Source organism: Meles meles, chromosome 13 (genome assembly GCF_922984935.1).
Source record: "Meles meles chromosome 13, mMelMel3.1 paternal haplotype, whole genome shotgun sequence".
NCBI classification, from domain to species: Eukaryota; Metazoa; Chordata; class Mammalia; order Carnivora; family Mustelidae; genus Meles; species Meles meles.
This window is the reverse complement of record NC_060078.1, coordinates 61,830,537-61,855,400: the sequence shown is the minus strand read 5'-3', so window position 1 is coordinate 61,855,400 and position 24,864 is coordinate 61,830,537. Positions and strand designations below refer to the sequence as shown.

The 24,864-nt window shown below is 46.3% G+C and overlaps 1 protein-coding gene across 1 annotated transcript in view; it reads right to left on the bottom strand.

Annotated features, from left to right (window-relative positions):
* The window catches only part of CNNM2 (cyclin and CBS domain divalent metal cation transport mediator 2), a 152,557-nt gene that overhangs the window by 11,503 nt on the left and 116,190 nt on the right, over positions 1–24,864 (bottom strand). The window contains exons 2-7 of the mRNA XM_046026951.1: positions 23,518–23,661; positions 20,388–20,525; positions 18,268–18,437; positions 7,313–7,406; positions 4,075–4,140; positions 322–506 (exon numbers count right to left, since the gene is read on the bottom strand). Coding sequence (XP_045882907.1) covers positions 322–506; positions 4,075–4,140; positions 7,313–7,406; positions 18,268–18,437; positions 20,388–20,525; positions 23,518–23,661 — 797 coding nt within the window. The remainder of the gene's footprint in view (positions 1–321; positions 507–4,074; positions 4,141–7,312; positions 7,407–18,267; positions 18,438–20,387; positions 20,526–23,517; positions 23,662–24,864) is intronic.

Genomic DNA, 24,864 nt, shown 5'->3' with positions numbered 1-24,864 from the left:
TCAGCAAGTCTTCAGGGTCTCGGATCTCAGCCCTTCCGGGACTGTCCCAACTCATGAGAGTCAGAGCTCCTGAAGACTTGCTGAAAAGGGTTTATTCTTTTTCTTTCTCCAGCTCTCACACCTGACTTGGTAGCCATTCTGAGAGAGCCAGAGAGACAGATGTTCTCCTGGGCCTGCGACTCGGTTGGGTGCAGGAGCTGGAGGTGGGACACCCAAGTGACAAAGGGAAAGCCCGGGGACAGGGCTGGGACGCCGGACAGCCTGCCGTGGAAGGTCACCCCCAGCGGCCAGGCCCAGCCAACCCACTCGCTCTCCTCTTACCTTCACAAACTGAAGGTCAGAAAGGGCCCGCACGGAGTAGTCAGGGATGTAGACTTGGAGGAACGAAGAGTTGAGCTGATTATTGCTGCTCCCCAGGGTTGGCGTTACAGCGTCAATCCGGTCGCTTCGGCTCAGAGAGTCTGAGTGGTTCAAAGCACAGGGGCGAGGAGGCGACTTGTTTTCACCTAGAAAAGGAGAAAGCGAAGCCCAGAACCTTTTAAGTGAGGTAGAGAGAACCAACAAAGTCAGCTCTTAACTTTCCAAATAATAAAAAGTAGTAATTAACAGACCAGTTCAACCAACTTATACCAGACACCCGAGCACCGTACAGCTCACCACCTAGAGGGCCCTGCCCCCCCAAACCCCGGTCAGCAGGGGGTCCGTTCAGTTCCCCTGCTCGGCCCCGTTCGTGCGCACACACCGTCCTCCCGAGGCTCTGACCGCACCTGTGAGGCTCCCCGAGACACAGAAGCTCCCGGAGAGAAAACATGGGGCATGGGAGGGCAGCACTTTGTTATTTTGCCAGAAGCAAAAGCAAAGTACTGTGGAGAATGTCTGTAAATCATTATGTGTTTTTTTCAAAGGGACTGAAAGAGTTCTCGAAAGAGTTCTGTCTGCCCATTCCACAACCCACCTCCCAGCTGAACCTATTATCTTTGTTCCTGACCCCCACGACATCCCTAGCAGGCAGCCCGGGGGTCTCAGCAGTTCAGGAACACCAAACTCTTAAAAGCTTTTAAAAGGCTTAAGGGACCATCGGTGCAGGGGGAGTCCTCGACGGGATGGGCAGCGCCCGTTCGTCCATTAAAACAAAGTGCAAGGAAACTCAGTGAGTCCAGCGCTGCTGCTCTCAAAGTCAGGTTGACTGCAGCTCCTACCACACGTTTTTGTTGAAAGTAAAACCCACCCCACCCTCATCAAAGCGTCCTCCATTTTTGCTTTCCCATCAAATCTATTCCACATATATTAAGGGGGTGTTCGCACTGGACAGCGCTGGCCTGCGTAACGTCACAGGACTGGAGGGGACCGGTTCTGATGGAGATCAGGCCGGTCCGTCTTCACAGTATGCCCCTGACTGATACTCCCACAGAGGAGCTGGCTCTCGGCTGGTCCTGCCCTTCAACTCCACCACATCACTCGTGCCCGTGAAAATCACCACCTCAGACTGACATGGAGGTCTCTCCCTCCCCTCAGACTGACACGGTGGTCTCTCCCTCTGCTCCTAGAGCTCCATGAGGGACCGCCATTCCTCTGCTGCTTGAAGGAGCCCTGAAAAGCCTGGAGATAGCTGTGTTCTCCTTCGACCTCTTCTTGTCCAGCCAAATACTTTGACATCCTTCATGTCATAAACGTCCCTCTTAAAATAGGACGACCAGAACAAAACATGGTAAGTACTCCGTGAACTTCATGGGGAGAGCTCCCTTTCTCCTAACACTGCCACAGCACAACTTCCCCTACGATCTTGTCTGACTTTCTACTGCTCAGAATTGAATTCAGAATAGCCATTCCTCTGGTTGCTTCCACTTATCTTCTGAGAGAACAAGGCAAATGAATAATTTATCACGTTTTCTCTTGGCAGAAGGGAACTTTGATCAGATGACCCAACTCTGTAGAACATGGGTATTAGTTCCTGCCTCATAAAGTCTGAGGAGGATTCCAAAGGGGAGAATGTATAATGTGACACCTCACAAATATCCCATCAAGAAGCCTCGTTAACATTGTTCTACTTCCTGTTTGCCTCATCCCCGTCTCTCTACTAGGCGCCCACCCTCAGGTCCAAGCCTTTCTATACATGAACATCAACATCAACAGATGGAAACGTTCTTTGAAACAAGGACCCCACTGTATCCCTGGGCTTTAACCCCAAATCACATCACCATTTCTGTGGACAGTGTTTACTTCTGTGTGTTACAATGTAAAGGTTAAAAAAACCCAAACATTCCAAGGGTGCTCTGCTTACTAATCAGACTACATCAGCACACAGACGGCAGAGGCCTTACTTCTGAGTCTCCTGCTCTTTCCTCCCAAAGAGGATTACGGGGCAGTTTCTCTGGTTTCCCCAAGGTATCTAGACTCCTAGTCTGTTTCCTCTCAACCCACTGCCCTCTGGTTTTGCGAGATGAGCCCCTGCCTTTGCCAGGAACCTACAGCCCAGCATCCCAGCCACAGTCTGGGGAGGCAGACCCTGTTTTCTGGAACCCCCATCTGCAACAGTGAGTGTGACAGGGGTCCAGTGCGACCAGCCTTTCGTTGACACACAGTGAGACCAACGAGTATTCACACCAAGGAGAATAAAGACTAAGTGGCCAGCCCCCAATTCGGGTCATATTTTGTGGCCACATTAATGTGCTAAATTTTTATAATAATTATTATTTAAAATTTCCAATTTTAATTCCTCTTATGCCTTCTTAGCATGTTTCTTTTTCTGCTATAAAGTTACTTCACTGAGGAATGCTTTCTTTTTAGGAGTAAGCCAGAAAGATACTATAAAGAAACATTGCCAGCCTCCTCCATCGGAACCACCAAGCATCATTTGGAATAGGCTGGAAATCACCAGTTTTGTTCAACCTCCACTTATTGTAATGCCAGCATCCTGAAGGCCTGGACCTAAAAAATGGTTTATTTTTTATTTATTTGGGAATCAGAAAGAGAAATCTAAGAAATCTCTAGTTCCATGGAAAAAGTAAAACACAAATGACATCTCATGAGTGTTACCCAAAAGTCACTCTTCTTCAGCATCTGCGATGTTTTAAATGGGTAGCAGAGGCCAGCAAACCGAACACCAACATACATACGTATACACAAATGCGTATTTCTGTGCATACGTGTGTGTGTGTTGTGGGCACAGACAGGTCTATCCCACCAGCTGGTTTGATTCACACAGGCCTATAAATAAGATCTTACCCCCACACTCCGCAAGCTTTTTCAGAGCAAAGACTTGAGGGAACAGTAGCTCCTTTCTAGGGGAAGTCTTGCATGTTTTACAAAATATCAGCATTTGAGAACTCTGCTGAACCTGGATTAGGAAATGCCAACTTCATGAGATGTGAAGACAGAAGCTGTGTGGAACGTAATAAACACAGAAAACCTGTACCACCAAAAGCTCGGCAATTTTAATTAAAGAAAGATTAAACCTTTGCCTTTCTTTCTGGCTGGTGGATGTTATTAGGCAGGCAGGACCCAACCCTTGTGCAGGGTGGGCACCCGACAGCAGGCGGCGGGGAATGTGCATAGCACAGGGTGGGGGGGGGGCAGGAGGAGAGGGGGGCCCCCTGCCTAATGAGGCAGGGACGCAAGTGCCCCATTCACACGGCTGCTGGGACAAGGACCGGAGGAGCAGAACCAAGAACACTGGGGTCTCTGCAAGCTCTGGACACCCGGACTTGGCTGAGGTCCAAGAACCTAGAGCAGCCCCCTTGCGCTGCCCTGGAGACCCCAAGGTCAGCGGTACGGGTGCGCCCGGGAGGGGGCAGTGACGGCCCAGGTCACCATCGTGCAGGCTTTCTGGGGGGTCAGCGCTGCTCACACCCACAGGCCAGTCGCCTGCCAGGCTCCGGACTCTGCCCCACGCCTGCGATGGGCTTCTCCAGACCCCGCACAGCTCACCACCGTGTCTGGGAACGTGCCGCCTGAGCCCTCCGAGCAGAACTGCAGCCTGGACCACATCAAAGGACCAGTTCTGGCCAGCCGGGCTTCTGCGGGTGTCAAGGGAGGCAACCGGAAGAATTACGAAAAGGAAACATGCAGAGTTACCTGGAGAACCTGCTGCTAACAACTCTGTTCTGCTGACAACAAAGGTGCGAGACAGGGACAAAGGAACTGAAAAATGGAGAAGAGCAGGGTGAGACCACATCGAAAGGCAAGGAAGGAGACCTCTGCACTCGGGGCACGGGAGTGCATACCTGTTCTACTATTGTGAGCTTTCAGTTCCAGAAATTCCAGAGCCTATAGGATATTATGGAAATTCAAAAGGAACACACAGTGCTTTCCAGGAAGAGGAATACAGGGAGCCTGAAATCAGAAGAAATCCTACTCAAATGCTTCTCTACTAACCTAGAAATCTCTTAAGCCATTAATACTCTGTTGGGGCTTATGGCTCAAAAACGTGCTCGTCTTAAGGATTTAAATCACAACGAGCCACAGAAGAGGGGGGCTCAATTAGTCAACTAGCCCAAGAGCATGATCCAAGCCACCCGCATGCAGAGCCTGCGGCAAGCAGTCGGCTGGCTGTTCAGCTCACGGACATCCTTAGTCTCGCTGTCATTTTGACTTGATATTTTGAATTGTTTGGGAATACTTCGGAAGTTCAAAGTATCAGAGGAAAGTAATTAAAGACTGTTATGCACAGGTCTCTTGGGAATGGCGGACCAAAGGCATCCTCATGGCTGCCACCCAGAGAGCTGCAGGCCGGTCAGATTGAAAAGTCTAATCAACACCGCCCTCCCTGGCAGGAGTCCTATTTCCTGGGCAGGTTTTTGTTTTTTGGGGGTGGGGGAGTGGGAGGAGGTTCTTTTCTTTTAATTTATTTATTTACTTGAGATAGACCGAGAGAGAGCACGCATGAGCTGGGGTGGCAGAGGGAGAAGCAGACTCCCCGCTGAGCAGGGAGCCCGAGGCAGGGCTCCATCCCAGGACCTGGAGATCATGCCCTGAGCTGAAAGCAGACACTTAATCGCTTAACTGACTGAGCCACTCAGGCGCCCCTCTGTTTTTGTTTTTAAACTACAGGGTAACTGACTCACAAATGGGCAGGTCTTGAAACTGATTACTGTAGGATTCTTCTAGGCAATAAACATTAATAAATAGAAATACTATCTTGAGATTAAGGCACTAACTGTATCTCTCAATGAATACACCCAAATCCTACTCGTCAAGTACAATCCTGGGCTTTGTAATAAGTTGAGATGCTATTAATGACATCCTGTTCCTTCCTGGCATTTCCCGAGGCCCGGCTGCTGCAGCCCCACAGCTTTGCTGCAGGGGAGGGTCTGCTCCTCAGCCCCTTTTCTGGATGGGATTTGCCTTTATGTGAACCCACAGTTCAGTATATACTGGGCTAATGTTTGAGTTTCAAGAACCAGTGACTGCTAAGATTGTATCCTTACTCTTGTAACTTCCTTTCAAAAGCCACCTTCCAAATCTGATTCCGCTAACGTGGGGCTGATTTGAGGTTGGCTGCCGCACAGCAGTCCCAAGCTCAACACCCACCTCTCAGACCGACATTTCCTCTGTGCTCTCAAGCTTACAGAGCACTCGCAGGGGGGAGTATCGCCACATTCTCTTCTACCAAGCCCACGAGGTAACCTTATTATGTCCTTTCAGTAAGGAGGAACCCCAGGTCTTCTCTCAAAGGCCGCCGACCACACGCAGTGAGACTGCTGCTGGAGCCCAAGGCCTCCCGGACCAGTTAGGACCCTCCCTGCCTCCTCGCCAGCAGCGAGAACAAATCCCTTCAAGTTTACAGAAGCCACAACTCAGTGGGGTTAGACAGGCCCACGTTCACACCAACAACGACGTTAGTCAGCAGTCGTCGTCAGCAGCTGACAACGGGGAGGCTGGCGAATGTGGCTGAAAACCCCACAGCAGGACAGTGAGAAGATGCCTCTAGGGCAGGGGAGGCTGAGGGATGTGAAGAGAACCCTCAGCACTTCCCTGGCTTCCTAACTGTAGTAACACCTTTGGGTGCCCGGGACACTGTGTGACGTGGCAGATGAAGCCTAAGGTCACAAAAACAGATGTGTCTGGAGGTATCCCCTCCCCTTGAGACTGGCTTCCAGAAGCCGCCTAGGTTGTTTTAGGATGGGCTATTTGAAAGTTAGGGTTTTAAGTTTCCCAGAGCGGCATGTCATTTGGCATTGTGGCCACAAGGTGGCACTCCAGCACCTCTGTTCACCTGTCGGCGCTGGTCCAGCCAGGGGCAGGCAGCGGCATATGCACCCTGCAAAGCAAGCAATGCAGAGGGACTGTGCGGAGTCCGGAGCCAGAGCTCTCTGTGCTCCCCGTTACTACTAGATACCGCCTGCTGGCCTCTAGTGCTCAGCACACTTAGTCAATACCCTAGGGCACAGCCATCCTCAGCTGGCAGCCTCCCCTGACCGGCCGTCTAGACAAGAACTGGCTATAAGCAATAAATATCCATTAACAACCTCGTGCATCCTCAGGAAAATGCAAATTTAAAAACCTCCAGAGCAGTGAACATTTAAAAGACCTGACATCATCTAGCAGTCGGCGTAGAGCAAGCAGAACCCCTGTCCTCACAGGCAGGAGTGTGCACCCCTCCGGCCTCAGGGGCCTGAGGCAGGGGAGGGAGCTGCCGGGGCCACGCCCACACGGACTCCCCGCAGGAGCGCGCACACACTCATACACGCTTGCACACACTCGCACACACACACGCTTGCCGGAAGACGTGCACGAGGGCAGGCACAGCCACACAAGGCAGGGTAGACCCCAACGGAACACTACCCCCATGTCCATCGGCAACAGACCGAGCACACCGTTGTGTATTCATACAACACAACACTGCACAGCCATGAGATGTAAGGTGTAAGCACGCACAGCAACAGTGACAAATGTGACCAGGACAACACTGGGTGGGAGGAGCCAGACTTGATAGAACATATGCTCTTTCAGTCCTTTTATATCAAGTTCAAAAACAGGCACAACTAGTCTATGCTTAGAAGCTAAGGCAGAGGTCTGGGGGACAGTGACAGAGTGTGGTGGCAGTAGGGTCTATGGGATTAGTGACGTTTATCTCTTGAACTGGGTGCCACTTCACAGGGGGTGCTGGCTTTGTGGAAGTTCATGGGGGCACAGGCTTATGATTTGTGCACGGGGAGGGGAGGTACTGGTATACAGGACCAACTTCAATCAAAAGTTCAAGATGAAGATAAAAACAGGAGAGGGGGAGCTGGCATGTACAGAAAGGTGACCCGGAAGGGCATTCTGTCCTAAAACCCAGCCCTGCCCCGAGGGGCGGAGGAGGCCCGCTCACCTGGAGAGGCTGTGAGAGCCATTACACCGTAGTAGGAGAAAGCACTGGCTTCGAATTTCATACCTTCCTTCCCAGCTTCTACTTCCACTTTCCCCTGTGGGAAGAAAAGGGCAGGGTTGTTTTCAGTCCAGTTACACCAATCCTTCAGCAAACTCTTTTCAAGATTTGTCCTCCCTCAAATTTTTGTCTGAATTCCTTTCCCAACCATCCCCAGGAAAGAAAGCCTCACGTACTCTCCCACTTAACAGAGAGGGTTAATCCAACATGGAAACTGGATTTGGCTGGAAATGCAGAGAGGACTGTGAACATGTGAGATTTAATTTCTGTGAGTCTGCTTACTATTTTCCCAGCATCCCTAGTTCATGCATGGATTCTTCGGGAACCCTCCAGTAATAAAAAGACGGGGCTCTCGCCCCATCTATGGGACAAACACTGAAGGTGTGGTCTTGCAGGAGTCCGAGCGGGAGCAACATCAGGGTTAAGGGTTAACACGGTTCACGGCCATGGACTGAAAGGGCTCCAGGGACAGAACTCACTCTGGTCTCGCTAACACAGCATCCTGTGTCTGTAGGTGGGGCCCCTTGTTGCCCAGACCCCCCACGGGCACCAAAACTTCTCTGAACTTCCTCCTCACAGTCTTGCATCAGGACAAAACCTCTCCCTGAAGTCCTCCCTCGCCTTCTCTTCCTCTAACTTGTCCACAGCTTCACCTATCAGTTCCTCGGGGACAGACTATGGACGCCTCATTCACCCTGCTAGCCTCAGGGTCCACCGCCATCCCTGATGGGTGGCGCTCAACATCCGTTTTCCAGGCAACCAGACTATCTCTAAGCTCTGTTTCTGGATTTCCAAGCCGAGCACAGGAACGGCTCTCGTTCCCTGTACCCGGAGCGGCCTCTCCAGTGCTGGGGCGCCTTCACGGTACATCCTTTAGGATAGGAAAATAAAAATTACAGCACCCCTCATTGAAGGGGAATGTGCTAACACATCGGTGCTTTATTAACTCACTTAAGTGCTCTAAACTCCATGAAGCAGACACAATTGCCATCCCCGCCACAGGTCAGGAGAGGGGCTCAGAAGGATTAAATAAGTGAAGAACAAGCGCTTGACCACCATGCTCGTCATGCCGCCCACTAACGCAAGACAGTGAATCATTTTTCATAAAAAAAAAAAAAAAAAAGATTATTTTGATCATTCAAAATTCCCAGTTATGGAAAACTTTCCCCAAATCACTTCTTCAGAAAACCATCTACTGCCTCTCTTTTAGCTTTTCCTTTACTCAAATATCAGTCTGGTCACTCTCCAACCAACTCTCCTGCTGCGGGAAAGGAGCCAACCACCCCCCTGCATAAGGCAAAACCACCCTGCCAACAACCGGGGGCCCAAAACCCTGACTGCACCGCGCACAGGGCCCTAGAGAGGCCGCGGAGTCCTGTGCGGAGACTGTCCTCGCCACCCCCAAGTTTCCACACAGGAGACAGACGGGAGCAAGGTAGAAGGCTGATGGTACGAAGCGGTCAACAAAATCCCTCCATGAGGAAAAAGACGGTAAGAATCTAAGGAAATCGGAGAAAAAAATTACTTCCTGTTCTATACATTCTGTGCAGGAAGGAAAATCCAAGGAGTAGGATTTGAGCCAAGAGAAGGGAGGGCAGGTCAGAGGTGGGAGACAGCAGCCAGGCTCACTGGGTTTGTGCAGGAAGGCAGGGGGAGGTGGGGCTGGGAGAGCAGTCTGGAGAGCTGGGGAGATGGACTCGTGAGCAGTGCTCATGCACAGGGCACAGGGGCTCGGCTCTAGGAAGATACAGAGTCTTCCCACTGGGCTGGAAGAAGGTGGCTCGGGCAGAAGCTAAGGATAATGGATCCACATGGTTTGGTGGAAGCAGAAGGGAGAAGGAAGCGTAAGGGAGAGAGGGAGTCACGTGGCAGAAGTCTGCTCTGCGTGACCGGAAGACGGGCAGCAGGAGCCCAGACAGAAACACTGGGAAGGCGCTGGTGCATCAGCGCTGGGGCCAGGGGGCACAGGACATCTTCCCTTCCAGAAGAGTCCATCAAGAAAGGGTCCATCAAGAAAGACTGAAGTGGAAGAATGAATGAAGGTGAGGAGGAAGGTCAGGATGGAGGTCAGGGAGGGGGAGAAGACGTGGTCACGAAGGGAGCAAAAGCCGGGAGCTGGCAGGAAAAGAACAGATGAGAGGCAATGACTGGCAGGGTCCCTTAAGAGAGGGAAAGAAGAGGACAGGCAGAGACATAACACTCAAGAAAGAGTGAGCAATAAAAACCCAGCGCCAGATGGAACAGATCGTCGCAGCTGCTTATCCATTTCTTCCTGCACTAACCCTTGACCTTGGATCGGGTCGTTCCTATGTACGCTTGTGGCTGTCTCTGGAATCAGAAGCCCAACAGCGGCTGCAGGACCATCTCACAACTGGGAATTTCTATGCAGAAAGTCAAGAGGAAGCATCAAAGCCAACATCAGGCTCATCACGACTTCCATCTTTATGGGTCTCCAGTGGATCCGGAGCATTTGTTTTACAAGCTACGAGGACTTTGTATTCTGTGTCCCTGTAGATGGGCGGCCCTTTTCAGTTCTTTATAATTACCATCAGAACCAGTAGGGTAACAGCTACTCCCCCAAAAGACTGTCCGTAACAATATGGGGTCTGCCTCTTGGGGAGGACCTTCTCCCAAAGCAGTGCGCAGACCTCGGCCGCGCTCGGAACCCCTGCCAAGTCAACTCAAAGGCAGAGATTCCCAGCTCTTGCTGTGCGCTGTGAACACCCGGGGATTTAAAAAACAAACCAAAAACCTGATGTCTGGCTCCCACTCCCAGGCATTGTGCTAGAACTCGTGTGGGTGCGACCTGGGCAGGAGGATTTGAATAAAGCTCTCTAGGGGGTTCTAGCTCGGGGCAAGTTTGGGAATCGTGGTCATGAGTCTCTGTTTGTGAACAATGGCCCCAGCTCCGGAGCCTCTGGGTACCCCGGAGTCACAGTGGCTGTGAGTCCGCCAAGTGAACGAGGACGGCAGCACAAAGCCTCAAAGCTCTGGACCCTGGCCACCTTAGCCCATCTCTCTCTGCCCCTCGGGACATGCCTGCAGGCGGGGGAGGCTCAGCCTTCTCCCGCAGGCCACTGAGCGCACATCACCAGGCTGACAGGCGGTTCGCCGGGTCCCCGGCTCGTGCGTGAATTCCCAGAACTAGTAAAATATACCTCCAGCCTCAGAGATGGCATTGCCGAATTTCTGATTCATACTGATATTTAAAAAAACTCAGCCATCTCCTCTAACCACCATTTCGCATCAGACCAGACATCTTTATCCCCAAAATACAGAAAATATGTAATTTCAGAACAGACAGGTCTTTAAACTGAATATATGTAATTTCAGGAAGTTCTTGCTGCAGCTGTCTTTATTTTTCTCACTTTGTCTCCAACTGGTGAAAACTCTGTCGAGCATCAGCACGAAGGAACCACTGCGCCACCAGACGCCTTTTCCTTCATTTATAAAACTGCAGCGGATTATGGGATCCTGTGGTTCTTTCGATTCTAACTTTATAGGATTGCGCAATTCCACGTTTTGAAAACTGCCCAGCCCTGTACTTCTCCCTACACACGTGAAGCTTTTCTGACAGGCAGGTTTTAGAAACATCCAGTAAACATTTACTCCTGTTTGTGCGTCAATGGCTCCCCAAAGTGACCATGTCCAAAGAAACCTACCAGTATGAAAATCGAAGCTGTCCCCAGGAGGAAATGGTTGCATGGCCTCACAACCAATGTCCTTAGATAAGGACTTCTTCCATATAATGAGCTACAAACCAATATTACCTCTGAAACATCCACAGATTTACTCTAGCATCTCTCTCTCTCTCTCTCTCTCTCACACACACACACACACACACACACACCCAGCATAGGACATGACATGGTCCCAAACGGAGAGCCGGGGCTTCATGTTTAAGCTGACAAACGAGAAGGCAGGAAACCCTGCCTCAGGCAAAGCTGCCTTCCCAAGTCACCATCACAATCGCCCTAAACTTTCTCTGGAAGAAGGTCCTTAGGGAACTCTCCTCAAAGCTCCTAAGCATCCAGAAAGCACTAAAGGCAGTCTCGTGCTGTGCTTGGCCACGAGGTGGGAGCCTGGGCTAGCCTCATTGGCACAAACAAGATCGAGTGGTCAGTGAATGGCACAGATTCAGGAGACCAAAGCCTCCCTTGGGCCGCACACGCTGAGCATTGACACGGTGTCCTGTTCACCGTCAAGTTCTTTTTTTTCCTTTCCTTTCCTTTCTTTCCTTTTTTTTTTAATATCACCATCGCAAAGTATTCTATGGGGCTCGGTACCTGAAAGGAGGTGGCTGAATCCCAGGGGTGCGGACACCAACCCAGGTTCACCAGCACCGCCCTGTAAGAGGGAGAGCACGACCCGGAGAGGGTCTGTTCCCAATCTGGAGTCTAGAGATGCAGTCTGGGGGCGGCACACTCCCGTCATGAATGTTTCGATTTTTAAAAAAAGTTTCTGATGGTGAAAAATTTACACATATTTTGGACCATCTGGTTGACCATCCTCTAACCAAGTGCCACCAGCAGAGGTCAGCGCCAGGGCTGCAGGGCTCCCGATGGCGGCGGGAAGTTGTGCTTACGACCCAGTCATCACGGCTAAGCCTTGCTACTCAGTCAACCAGGTGTTGTCTGAAAGCAGCAGCATTTCTGACTCCTCCCTAGCCCTACCGAGCCCACACGGGACTGCTCTGCCCGTGCAAGCGTGAGGAGCCCTGAACTGGAGAGACGGGACAGAGAAGGACCAAACATAAACAAGCCAGTCACACCCAGTGGGTGCCAGATAACACAGCATTCTGCACAAACATCCAAAGGAACTTAGATTGAACCAAAGGCTGAGGGGTCAGTCAGGGCTGGGCGCACGGAGACCCAAGGATGCTGAGTGCAAAAAGGCCTGCAGCAGACGCCTGAGTGGCTCAGTTGGTTAAGCAGCTGCCTTCGGCTCAGGTCATAATCCCAGTGTCCCGGGATCGAGTCCCACATCGGGCTCTCTGCTCAGCAGGGAGCCTGCTTCTCTGTCTCTGCCTCTGCCTGCCACTCTGTCTGCCTGTGCTCTCTCTCTCTCTCCTTCTCTGACAAATAAATAAAATCTTAAAAAAAAATTATAAGATCCCAGGGTCCTAGGATCAAGCCCCGTAGAAATCAATAAATAAATTTTTAAATACGTAAATAAAATGTTAATTACAAGTTTGGGTTTATACCAATTCTAACTCCCAAGAGCGCAAAAGGAGCTTATACCTAGTTTCTATTTATGCATATCTACGTAAAATTTGTTTAAAAACAGGGTCAACACTGAGTGTCCAAGTAATTTTTTTTTCCCTTTATAATGGGTGCTGCTGGGGCGCCTGGGTGGCTCAGTGGGTTAAAGCCTCTGCCTTTGGCTCAGGTCATGATCCCAGGGTCCTGGGATCGAGCCCCACATCGGGCTCTCTGCTCAGCGGGGAGCCTGCTTCCCTTCCTTTCTCTCTGTCTGCCTCTCTGCCTTCTGTGATCTCTGTCTGTCAAATAAATAAAATCTTTAAAAAAATAAATAAATAAAATGGGTGCTGCTGTACTTGACTCGGGATTAAAGATCTGTTACTCACTGGGACACACAGACCCTGTAACTCAAAAATCCTCAAGAAAGGCCTGGTACGGAAGGCTTCAAGTCTCTTCCAGTAACAGGTGAAACGGTTTTAAGTAACGTCAAGGGACAGGTAAGCTCCAAGATGCTACCTGCCTTGTCCACAAAGGAACGGACTTCACTCTGCAGGGAAAAGCCCTTCTGAAGCCCTGTCAGAGGTCCTGAGGAGAGAGTTGGTGGAACAGTGGAAAAGCCACCACAAAATCTGAGGCAGGAAATCAAGCAGAAAAATTAACATCAGGGGGGGGAAAAAAGTGCTCCTTTTACTGACTCTGTAATTGGCAAAGAAAAGAGCTATTTGTTTTCCTAGGATTCTATTTCTTATTTTTCAAAAAGTCAGTCTGGTTCTGTGCTGTGGAGGAACTATATATATAATTATATATATAATGTCTATACATATGTTTATATATATATAATGTTTATTCCTATGTATATACATATTTTCTTTTGCTTAGACATTTTATTCCCCAAAGGACCAAAAAATCCTTCACTGTAAAATACCAACTCTGAACTAGGAAAATGGTTTATAGTAGTTATAATTATTGTGCGCAGACTCTTGACATTTTTCTCCGTGCTTTCCACTTCTTTCATGACTGTATGATGGCCGCATCATATGGAAATACAAGTGGTTGAGACATATGTACTACTACTACTTTGTAATTAACAGATTTGCTATAAATATGCTTGCATCGATCTCTTGAGCACATAATTTCTTCAGATGCGTGTGCATGAGGGATTTTATGTATTCCCAAAAGGAAGGCTGTCAGTTTAAGGATAGGATTGGTTTTCTGGCACTTTTTTGTTGTTGTTCACTATTCATCATGGATTTTTACAAAGATTTTTTTTTTCGTTTTCTAAAATTAAAAAAATGGATGCTTAATTTTGTCAGTTGCCTTTCTGCTATCTATTGGTAGGAGCATGAGGGCTTTTTTTCTTAACTGCTTTCCTAATTAACGTGGCACATTTTGGTTCTGTTGTTCTTAAACTAGTTCTGCGTTCCTAAATAAACCTCATTTGGTCAGTCACAGTGAACAACTCTTTGGGGACGCTGCTCGTCTCTAACTGCTACCTCTTTAGCTGGGAAATTTGAAGATCATACCATCTTGGCCCGCTTGTATCACACAGAAAATGAGCTCCTCCAAGTTTCAATTTTTTTTTCCAAGTAATTTCTTTGAATCTAGCTGTTTTAAAGGAGAAGAGAGAACTTCTTGTTTTGTTGTTTTTCTCTTTTATCACATTAATTACATCAATAGAATACTGATTTTGTTAGTCTCTTAAAAGAACCAAATCTTGATTTTATTTATGGGTTTGTTTGTTTTTTAAGATTTTATTTATTTATTTGACAGAGAGAGATCACAAGTAGGCAGAGAGGCAGGCAGAGAGAGAGGAGGAAGCAGGCTCCCTGCTGAGCAGAGAGCCCGATGTGGGGCTCGATCCCAGGATTCTGGGATCATAACCTTAGCCGAAGGCAGAGGCTTTAACCCACTGAGCCACCCAGGCGCCCCTATTTATGGGTTTTAAGGCTTTCTCATTAATACTTTTTTCATGACTATCTTTATTATTGAATTTCTTCTTTGCAGTTTGTTGCTTTTTTCTTTTTCTAGATAATTACACATTTTTCCTTGTGTAAGTACGCAGAATAAAATTTCTTAAAACTTTGACACACTGCATATAAGGCATCATTTAATAATGTCTCTAATGTGTTCTCTGTATTTTATGATATTCTATATATTTTCTAATTCAGTTGCTACTTAGAGTTTACCAGTTTGATGTTAATTATATTTTCAACATTTCCTTAACAGGTAATATGTACACATGGTAAGAAATTCAAATTCAAAGGGAGAAGTAAGTCTCCCTTCCACGTTATGCCCAGTCCTCCAAGTCTCCCTCCTTAGAGGTGACTCCTGAGTAACCTTCTGGAGAGATTCGTTTATATGAAGACACTCACGAAACCCATGGCAATACATTATAATGCCCTGTTCTGCGCCTTATGTAAACGCCTTTGGAAAAGAATCGGTCACCATTTAAAAGTGGCTTAGTACTTTTCAATGATATATTTTTAGGTCCAATTTCATTTCACTATGAGCTATACAGGTAGTTCTAGAAATTTCTACCTGAGTTTGGTAGAACTTACATATGACATGGCAAATCATCAGCTTTACGTTGAAGTCACATAAAACTTTCTAAGAAAGTATTTCCCTGGCTTTACATTAAATTTTCCTCCAAATTCCTATTAATTGTATTAATTAAAACATTTTTTTTTCTTGGTATGCTCACTCTTTTGTGATGGTGGAATTATTTTCCATCAAAATTATATTCCTTTCCATTTCCATGGATACACACATCTATGAGTACTCGGAAGGTCCTTCAATTTACATGAGTCCAGTAAGGTCCCAAATTATCAAAAGGACAATTAAGGAGGTTTTTTATTTGAAAACAACTCAATAAAAGGAATGATGTATTTGTTTTGTTATTTAAGACATGCAGAGCCAATAAACTTTCGTGTGGTACTATTTTTATTGCTGTCCTCACTGATTCTCCCCCAATACATTTTAGTTAAAAATTCTAACTTTTTCAGATAAAACTTTAGGTGGCAGCCTTTTTATACTTATGGAATGGGAGGTATATGCCCAGTAACTTCGAGACTCATTCTTTTAATTAAGCTTAAATGGCTTACTTCGAATAAATTCGATCTTATTTCATTTAGAGTTTAAACTCAGAGCGATGGGTTTCTATTTATAATTACATTCCAAACATCAATGACTTAATAGAAGAATTTTTTTCCGGTGTCTGCAGAAGAGGGCTGCTTATTGGCTTCGGGGCCAGGAATGGAAGGCACATACCGCAGCTCATTTCTGATTTAATGCTCTAGCAGACAGGGAAACATGCCCAATAACCTGGCACCAATTTCCCCAGCTGGGCTAGTGCCATTTCAGAGAGGAATATACTCTGTACAAGGTGACAGCTGTGCTGGATTGACAGGGATCATCCTATTTCATTTTCTTATACTCCGGGTACCTTGCGTAATTGGCTGGTCTAAAAGAACCTAATTTTCATTGAACTCCATAGTTCAAACACCTCCGTAAATCCTCTTAATCCAATACATACTATTTATAAAAAAATCTCCATGACATCAGTTCAACAACTCAAAAAAAAAAAAAAAAAAAAAAAAGGTCCCATTTCTATAAATACTTAACATGACATAGGGATTCAAATACAGGTAACATCCATACAAATCCTTTATCAAAAATTGCCTTAAAGGGGTGCCTGGGTGGCTCGGTGGGTTAAAGCCTCTGCCTTTGGCTCAGGTCATGATCCTAGGGTTCCGGGACTGAGCCCCGAATTGGGCTCTCTGTTCAGCAGGGAGTCTGCTTCCCTTCCTCTCTCTCTCTCTGCCTACTTGTGATCTCTGTCTGTCAAATAAATAAATAAAATCTTAAAAAGAAATCGCCTTAAAGATTTACTTGTAAATGAATGGGGAATATGAAGTCCCTCTTCCACAAAATCTCTTTTTAGATCTTTCAGCCAGGAAACGGCTTTGTTATACACTAACAGAACATTCCCGAATCACACTTCATACAGGCTAACTGTAAAAATCGACAACTGAAAGACACATAGTTTCTAATATTACTCCTGAAATTCACCACGTCAATCCTCTAAGTCTTCCTAAGCAAAGTATAATCCAAAACTTAGTGTAAGTCCAAGTTTCTCTAGGTTTAAGGAATATTCCCATCTCGCTTTCAGAAGAAGCACCAATGTTTTATTCTTTTGCTACAGTACAGTAACTCCCTGTAGCCCCCTCAGAGGTTCAAGTGTGTGTATCTCCAGAGAAAAAGAAAACAAACAAACAATGCAGGACTGAATGAGACTAAGGTTAATACAAGAATCAGGGTATTGAATTAGAAAACCTGCCAAGAGATGTTTCCACAAAAGAATGTATGAAAGTGGCAGGTGACTAGTTAACACACGGGTTTTTTTCTATAGTTTCTTCTTTCCTCCTCCAGACATCACGACAGCATCCAAACAGGGACATGAGCACAACACTTTGCAGAGTTTCCCTCATCTGGACATCTGATAAGAGTTGCTTTCAAATAAAAAGAACCTCTTTAATTTTCCTTCAGATAACTGAGAACTTGCTGGACTCACGTAAATTGTAGGACCTACCAAGTCCTCAATATACTTTTTTTTTAAATAAAGATTTTTATTTATTTATTTGACAGAGATCACAAGTAGGCAGAGAGGTAGGCAGAGAGAAAAGGGGAAGCAGGCTCTCTGCTGAGCAGAGAGCCCGATGTGGAGCTCGATCCCAGGACCCTGAGATCATGACCTGAACCAAAGGCAGAGGCTTAACCCACTGAACCACCCAGGCACCCCATCAATATACTTTACTAATAATCCCTCTAATTAATACCTAGGAAATCACCAGAAAGTAGGAGAATGCTTAAGGGGCTAGGACTCTTTTACAGGAAATCGGTCTTTACTCAGTATAAGCAATTCTTCAGTAAGGAGGCACAAGCAGTCAATAAAACCAACACTTCGTCCATTGTACTGCTTGGTTTCCATGTCAGTGACGGTGTTCTATCAAATGAAACTGGGACAGACTAAGGGTCTCCCCTAACTCAAGCACCAAACCCCTCAAGGACGGTCCAGAATGGATGGACCTTCTCACCTGATGGAGTGGATTATGTTATTACTGAAAAGGAATGAAGCTTCCATTGCCATGAGAGGCCGTGATGATTACATTAGTTCCTCTGTAGAACAGCCTGGTTAGTAACCAGGAATAAAAACAATAATAAATGGATTAATTTGATGTTGTTAAGGGAAGAGATAGAATGTTACCTCTAGAAAGCTGTAGATGACCAAGTCCTAATGAAGAGTGGAAAAAAGAAAAAGATGATAAGAGAGACCCCAGGAATTCACGACACTTAAATTTCAAATACCCAATCAAGACTTGGGTGTGTACAGGGAATTCTCCAAACTCTTCAAAAAAATATAAACAACCGAATTCACCCTTCTTCACATGAATGCCTCCATGCCTCAGCAACCAGTCAGTGCCCTTCAGTATTGGAAATTGAAGTAACTAATGACATTGCTTTACACCGAAATTATTTTACAGAGAGGAAAACAGGGAGAGGAAATCCTCCCATGTATCAGGCGACCCCGGAAGTTAGGTACGTGAACCTGGACACCCGTTCACCTACAAAAAAGTTTCCTAAGAACTGGAAGGACGGGTACGCAGTGAGATCAAACAACGACTGAATAATTTTTCTGACCTGCAAAATGAGAACGAAGTAGTCTACAGGTTTGTTTCGCTGGTAGAGGTAGTATTCTGGGGCCTTCTTGTTCTTCTCATCATACTTCAGTTCCTGGATGACATTGGGGTGCTTTAGCAGCCTTAGAAGGATCTTCTCTGACATCTGGGATGGGCTAAATGCTTCTACTTCTATAGATATAAACACAACTTGATATTACACTTCAAATGGATGGAAAAAAAATCATACTAGTGATGAAGGAGTTTAGAATATAAGAATATTCGGAACCAAAGCAATACAATATGGATTAAAGACACTTCCGTTTGGTGATCCACTGAGGGGGAGGTTACCTGGGAGAAATTAGAAAATACCAAAGTCTCGTATTTGTTTAAGTATTTCCTTTTCAACCTGTCATTGGTTTCAGTTCTTACAAAATTACCCTAATCTTCTGATACAAATCGAAGTCTACCACAAGCAGGCTCCTGACTGCCAGGACACCCTTTGACAAGCCACCATAGTCTGACCTCCAACAACAGCCGAAGGGAGAAGCAAAGGTCAGGAAGCATCTAGGTGTGGGTTAGTACCAGGTGCCCAGACGAAAGGCTCCACCTCTCATTCTCTCACTCCACTACCCTGAGAGAGTCTGGGAACAAAGGCAGGCGGAGATTCAGAAGAGAAACAAGGCACGTGCACACAGCGACATGCACTCCAACTTGCTAACTAAAAAAAAATTTTTAAAAAATGATGTGTATCTGTATCGGCAAAAGGAATCCATTTTATTTCCGGTACCCAAACTCGGAATTACTGGCTTAGGGCTGCTTGATTGAAACTGGACTTCCCGGCATCTCAGAGGCAGAGTCGGAGAACATTTAAAGTAGGTTCCGCAATGATGAACAATATTACCAGAATTTCAAAATTAAGTTAAAGATACTGTTTATAGGTTTAAAAAACTGCTGTCATGAGGTGAACCATGAATTCGGTATGAGCTTCTGTACTAGCTTTCGTAGTAACGAAATGAGGTAGCACCCTGTAAAGTTTTGGAAAATACAGAAGATTAAAGAGGAAAAGAAAATCACCTAGGAACCCACCATGCCGTCCCTCTCAGCAGCTGGTGAGCATATGTGCCCGTGTGATCTCACAGTTTTATGTGGTTTTTTTTTTTCTCACCTCAAATTAAATTATGAATAACTTCCTGGCTCATAAATATTGTACTGTGAGCATTTCTAGGTATCTGAAAACAGGGTCTTAAAGAGTACATAACATCCATTGCATGGCTACTGTTAGCCTTCTTTTCGAAATATTTTAAGTATGCTCCATACAGCTGAAGGGCACTGGTTGCCCATCTTGGACACAGACGTCTTCTACAGGCCACTGGGTACTTTCAGATTTTCTCACGTTTCCCCTGGCCCACAGAGCTCACCCTTCACCTAGACAGCCACTTGGGGATGTGAGAAGGCTTAGTCAGTCTCTTAAGTCCATTCAACCTTGACCTTTCTGGAGCAGTCAGTGCCGGCTGGATTGGTGGTTTTAATAATGTGAATGCTTGCCTCCTGGAATGGGCCCAAGTTAATCTGACTTGAAGAGGCCACCGAGAAATCCACGTCAAAGCGCTTAGAATTTCTGATGTCATGGACATCCTAAGAGATAGATTTAATCCTGAGAATCTATTTTTTCTTCTTTGCAAATCAGAGCACGCGTGTTACCACTGAGGTCCAGCTGTTCTTCCAAGGCAAGCTGGAGAGAGAATTACTCCAGCAGGTGGTGTCTGGTCCGCACGGCCAGCCTACGCCACCAGCGGCCTCTCCCAGGGACTGAGCTGGAAGCAGTTGACCTGACCTACTGTTCACATGCAGTGTGCCACTAACATTCATCCTTACCTTTCAGACCAATTTTAAGTTACTGGTCCACCCCTGGTAAATGTCTCAGAGGGTTCATGCCGACACTGAACACAGGAGAGGAGAGAATTTAAAAAGAAAAAAACAAAACAAAACAAAACAAAAAAACAAAAAACAAAACACAAAAGTGGCATTACTTATCACCCCATTTCCCCGTCTCCACCCCCAGCCCACCCCAGTCAGCGGTGGGTGAGAAACACGGTCCAGGGTTTCCAGAGATCGCAAACTGTGATAAGCTGCACTTGCCTGTTGCTAGGAAACGGTGCATGGCCAGGAGAAGCTGTGGTGATATTTTAACCTTCATCTCGCTGTCTGTCTGCTTAAAGGCAGAAAAATCTTGCTTTCTTTCCCGATGGGCCACTTTCTTTTTCGTTCTGTTATCAGCTGACCGAAGAATGAGAAAAGATAAAAGGAAATGCATTGGATTAGATCAGGGCTCTTTTTGAATGAAAAGGACACAATCCACTGGAAAGACTAGACGACCTCCAGATCACCCGCACTCTAGGCACCAATGCCCCACAGAAAGAGGAGGAGAGAGACTCCTCCGCAAATCAGTGCAGCACAGTCATGACCCAATTCAAAGTAAGGCAACTAGGACCAACGATAAACATTCTCCACAAAGATCTTCAGAGCCCTTGTGAGTACACGACAGGGTAGCTGGGACAAAACCCTCACACAAGCCATGTAACCCCACAGTGATGGCATGCATCTCGGGGTCCACACAGTCTCCTGTCACTCGGTGTCACCACACTTCGGGAAAGAACAATCACTGGGTGACAGAGGACACAGGGAAGGGTACCCTGCCTACTCAGCCGAAACAGGGAAAACAAACATCTGAACAAAACCTCTTCAGAAACAGGAAAGAATGCTTTCATAGAACATTTTAACAATAATATCTGTTAGCTTCATTTCTACCCCAGGCCCGGAGATCCTCAAGGTCAAGCAAATACGAAGAAGGTCAACCAAAAGAGAGGTCGGCATACTTCCTTTGTCAAGGGCTAGGTAGTATTTCAGGCTCTGGGGGCCACATGGTGTCTCTCAGAACTGCTCAACCCTACTGCTGAACAAAAGCAACCATACGTGAAAGAGCTAAGAGGGCCGTGTGCCAACAAAACTTTATTATGCAGATGAAATTCGAATTTCATAGTATTTTCCCATGTCTCTAATTATTCATTTGATGTTTTCAACGATTACCCAATCTAAAAAACAAACAAAAATTCTCAGCTTGTGGGCTCTCCAAACACTGGCAGCCACTTGGGGGCTGTAGTTTTTTGTTGTTGTTGTTGTTTTTGCAAACCCCTGATCTAGACGGTGTCTAATACAAAACCCTTTTCCAGTATTTTTCTTGACAGAGAAATGATCAAGAAAAAACTTGGTTAAAGACAAGACCTTAATCGCTCACTCCTTTCTCAAGAACCATGAGTCTGTGCGCTATTACCATTTCATGCCTAGGGCCAAGCAGACTTAATTACCAGGCTGGTCCTGGGGTGAGGGCAATTGTAACTTATCATTTTCTGCTGTCTCGAATTCTTTTCAGAATTAGACAGCATAAATCAACACTATATTTCCAAATAATTTTCTAATGGCAAATGCAGTCCTCAGCCCTGATCGCCTGTCGACCACAAGGATATCCCTAAAACCACGTGGTCAGCATTCCATCCAGTTAGGCAGGCTGGGCAACACTTCTGTGTGAAATCAGTTTAATCGAGGTTTAAGAGACTTTAACTGGAAAGCAAACATAAGATCTCCTAAGTACTTCAGTTATCTTTCTTATGATGAGTAACACCCCCGAGGTAACAAACAAAAAAATCTATCTATCGGGCACCTGGGTGGCTCAGTGGGTTAAAGCCTCTGCCTTCGGCTCAGGTCATGATCCCAGGGTCCTGGGATCGAGCCCCGCATCAGGCTCTTTGCTCAGCAGGAAGCCTGCTTCCTCATCTCTCTCTGCCTGCCTCTCTGACTACTTGTGATCTCTGTCAAATAAATAAACAAAATCTTTTAAAAAAAAAATCTATCTATCTATATATATATATAGAGAGAGATATATAGCTATATAAAGAGGCACACTTGGTATTAAATGGTCACTGTAAGGAAGGATGAAAAGACTGTCAACACACAAGTAACAATATTCTTTATTATGTGATCTCTGACTGCTCTCCAAGTGTGAAGATAAAACACATAGGAAATGGTGATTTCAAAGAACGCATTAATATATACATGAGGAAAAAGTAAGACACATTTTCAGAAGCAAGTCATTTCCTAACTATCAAGTTTATCCTTCCAAGGGCACACGGAAGACTCTCATTATTAAAATGAGAAACATTCCCATCTAGCAGGACTAAATAAAAATCACTCTGTTTTAAGCAAGGCAGGCCCCATCCCAGGTGCCCCAGGCCATGTGAACAATCCATTTCCCTTTTAAGTCATGCTTTAATAAGCCAAACAGAACAAACAGAGCCCAGATACTCTTCTCTGGCCCACCTCTGAGAGCCCCAAACATCTCCAGGCAAAAACGCCCCTGTCTCATTATTAATCTCTTGAAAGAGATTACTAAGATACTACTAAGAATGAGGCTGAAGAAGGTGGTTTAAACCCCACAGTCCAACAATCCAGCTGTGGACTTCAGCGAGACAGGATTCCGCTTCAATACTCAGCCCAGGATCGTTTACCTCACACGCAAAGACCAGCGGATCTTCCCCTCCCTCTATAAACAAGCCAAGAGACTCCTACCCCTTTCACCCATTTCCCCCTGCCCCCCCCCCAGAAGACAGAGTAGCACAGAAAGGGAAAAACACATTCCTATTGTGTACCCGACCCTGTCCTGCTTCCCGTCCCTCCCGGTCACCACTCCTTGCTACACTCACAAACCTCACCTCTACCCTGGCCCCTGGGTTCTAGAACAAGGACATTTAAATGGTGGCAATCCATCCATTTAACAAATCCTCCTCACAAGCACTCGAATTTGGACCTTAAGGAGAAAAAGAAATTAATCTGAACACAACTGCCTAGTTGTGGAAAATAAAAATGTAGTGAAGAGTGATTCTTTTTCCACATCTACAATAAAAGTAAAAACCAAGAAGGGAGTTTTCTGTTCAGGGCAAGTAATGCCCTCATCCCTGGTTAGAAGTTGGCTTTTCAAAAAAAAGACAAAAACAAAAACGAAATACTGCCACTTGACACCACAGGCCCTGCCTCTCCTTTCCCCCTCTGATGAAGGTTCTGGAACACACCGCTAAGTGGTCCACAGCCTATACACACACACACAGCACGTAATGAGAGGCAGAGGCAAGTGGCCAGTGGAGACGAGAGAGGACTCACGAACGAGATGACAGAAAACAACCAAGGTTTTGAAAAAAATCACACTCCGACTACTCACTGTATAAATCTGTTTCGTCTAGAATCTCGGATTTGATGATTTCTTCAATCACGTCTTCTAATGTGACGATTCCCAGAACTTCATAAAACGGGTCCCCTTCTCCCTCATTGTTCACTCGCTGCACAATGGCCAAATGAGATTTACCTTTAAAGAAAAGAAAACAGAGTTGAGGAAGCAATTCTCTGAATCTCCGGAAGGAAGTCTGGCATGGGATCATGTTAAGAACAGAGGCGAACGCAGAGACCGGATGATCCAAGTCTGCATTTCGGCATTTAAACACGGGCTGGAAACAGCGCAGGCAAAGGGAAAAGTTTCCCGAGTCCTCGAAAGCAAGACGACTGAGCAGGAAGGGCCTCGGCTTCTACACACGTCAGCCTGAACTCCATTACCATCGCTTCCTCATGGGGTGGGTCTTCAATCATGTCGGCCCTTCCTCTGGGACCTTATAGCAACTGCTATTTTTTTTTTTTTTTTTTTTTTTAGGAGAATGGTTCTCCAAGCGTGGTCTGTGGGCCCTTAAGGATGCCCAAGACCCTCTTAGGAGGGCAGTGAGGTCAGACGATTTCCAGTGGAACACTGAACGTTCCCGGCCTTTTGTACTGTGCTGGGGTTTGAGCCCATCAAACAAAGCTGCCCGAGCACAAAGCGAGGCAGTGGGGCCAGACCAGGTTCTCTGCCCCCACACGTGCACAGGCAATGGGGGAAAGTCCATTTCTCTTCAGAATGTCCCTGGTGAAGATGTAAAAATTAATTTCATTAAATCTTGACCTTGAGTACTTGTCCTTTAACACTCTATGTGGCAAAAGGAGACCCACCCTAAAACACTTGTGTTGCATCCTGAGGTACAATCGTTGTCTTGAGGAAAGGCACTTACACAACTGTTTGCACGGCAGGCTGCACTAGCCATGTTTTTCCCTGGACGTCACTTCTATCTGAAGGGTAAGTACCCAATGGATGGTGTTTAGACTTGTATATCTGGCAAATATTTCCTTGAAAACGGAACAAATGAGCCTGCAACGTTAAGGAAAACAACAGCAGCATTTGCTAGTGATAAAATTTGAGCTTTCACGGGAAAATCGGAATTTTGGGAAACTTGTGTCCACCACAGGCTTGAGAACTTCTCGACAAAGGAGTTTCCTGATGAAGTAACAAGTGGGATTTTTAAAATACTGAATAACGAAATGGGTCAACATTTCAAAGATCTACAGGACTCTGTGAACCAGTATTTTCCAAATGGCCATGGGAATGGTGCTACCAAGTCATGCACAGGTAAACAATCTATTCAGAGTACAAGATAGGACAACAGATTCTTTCCTCGCATACCCAATTTTTATATTTTTTTAAAAG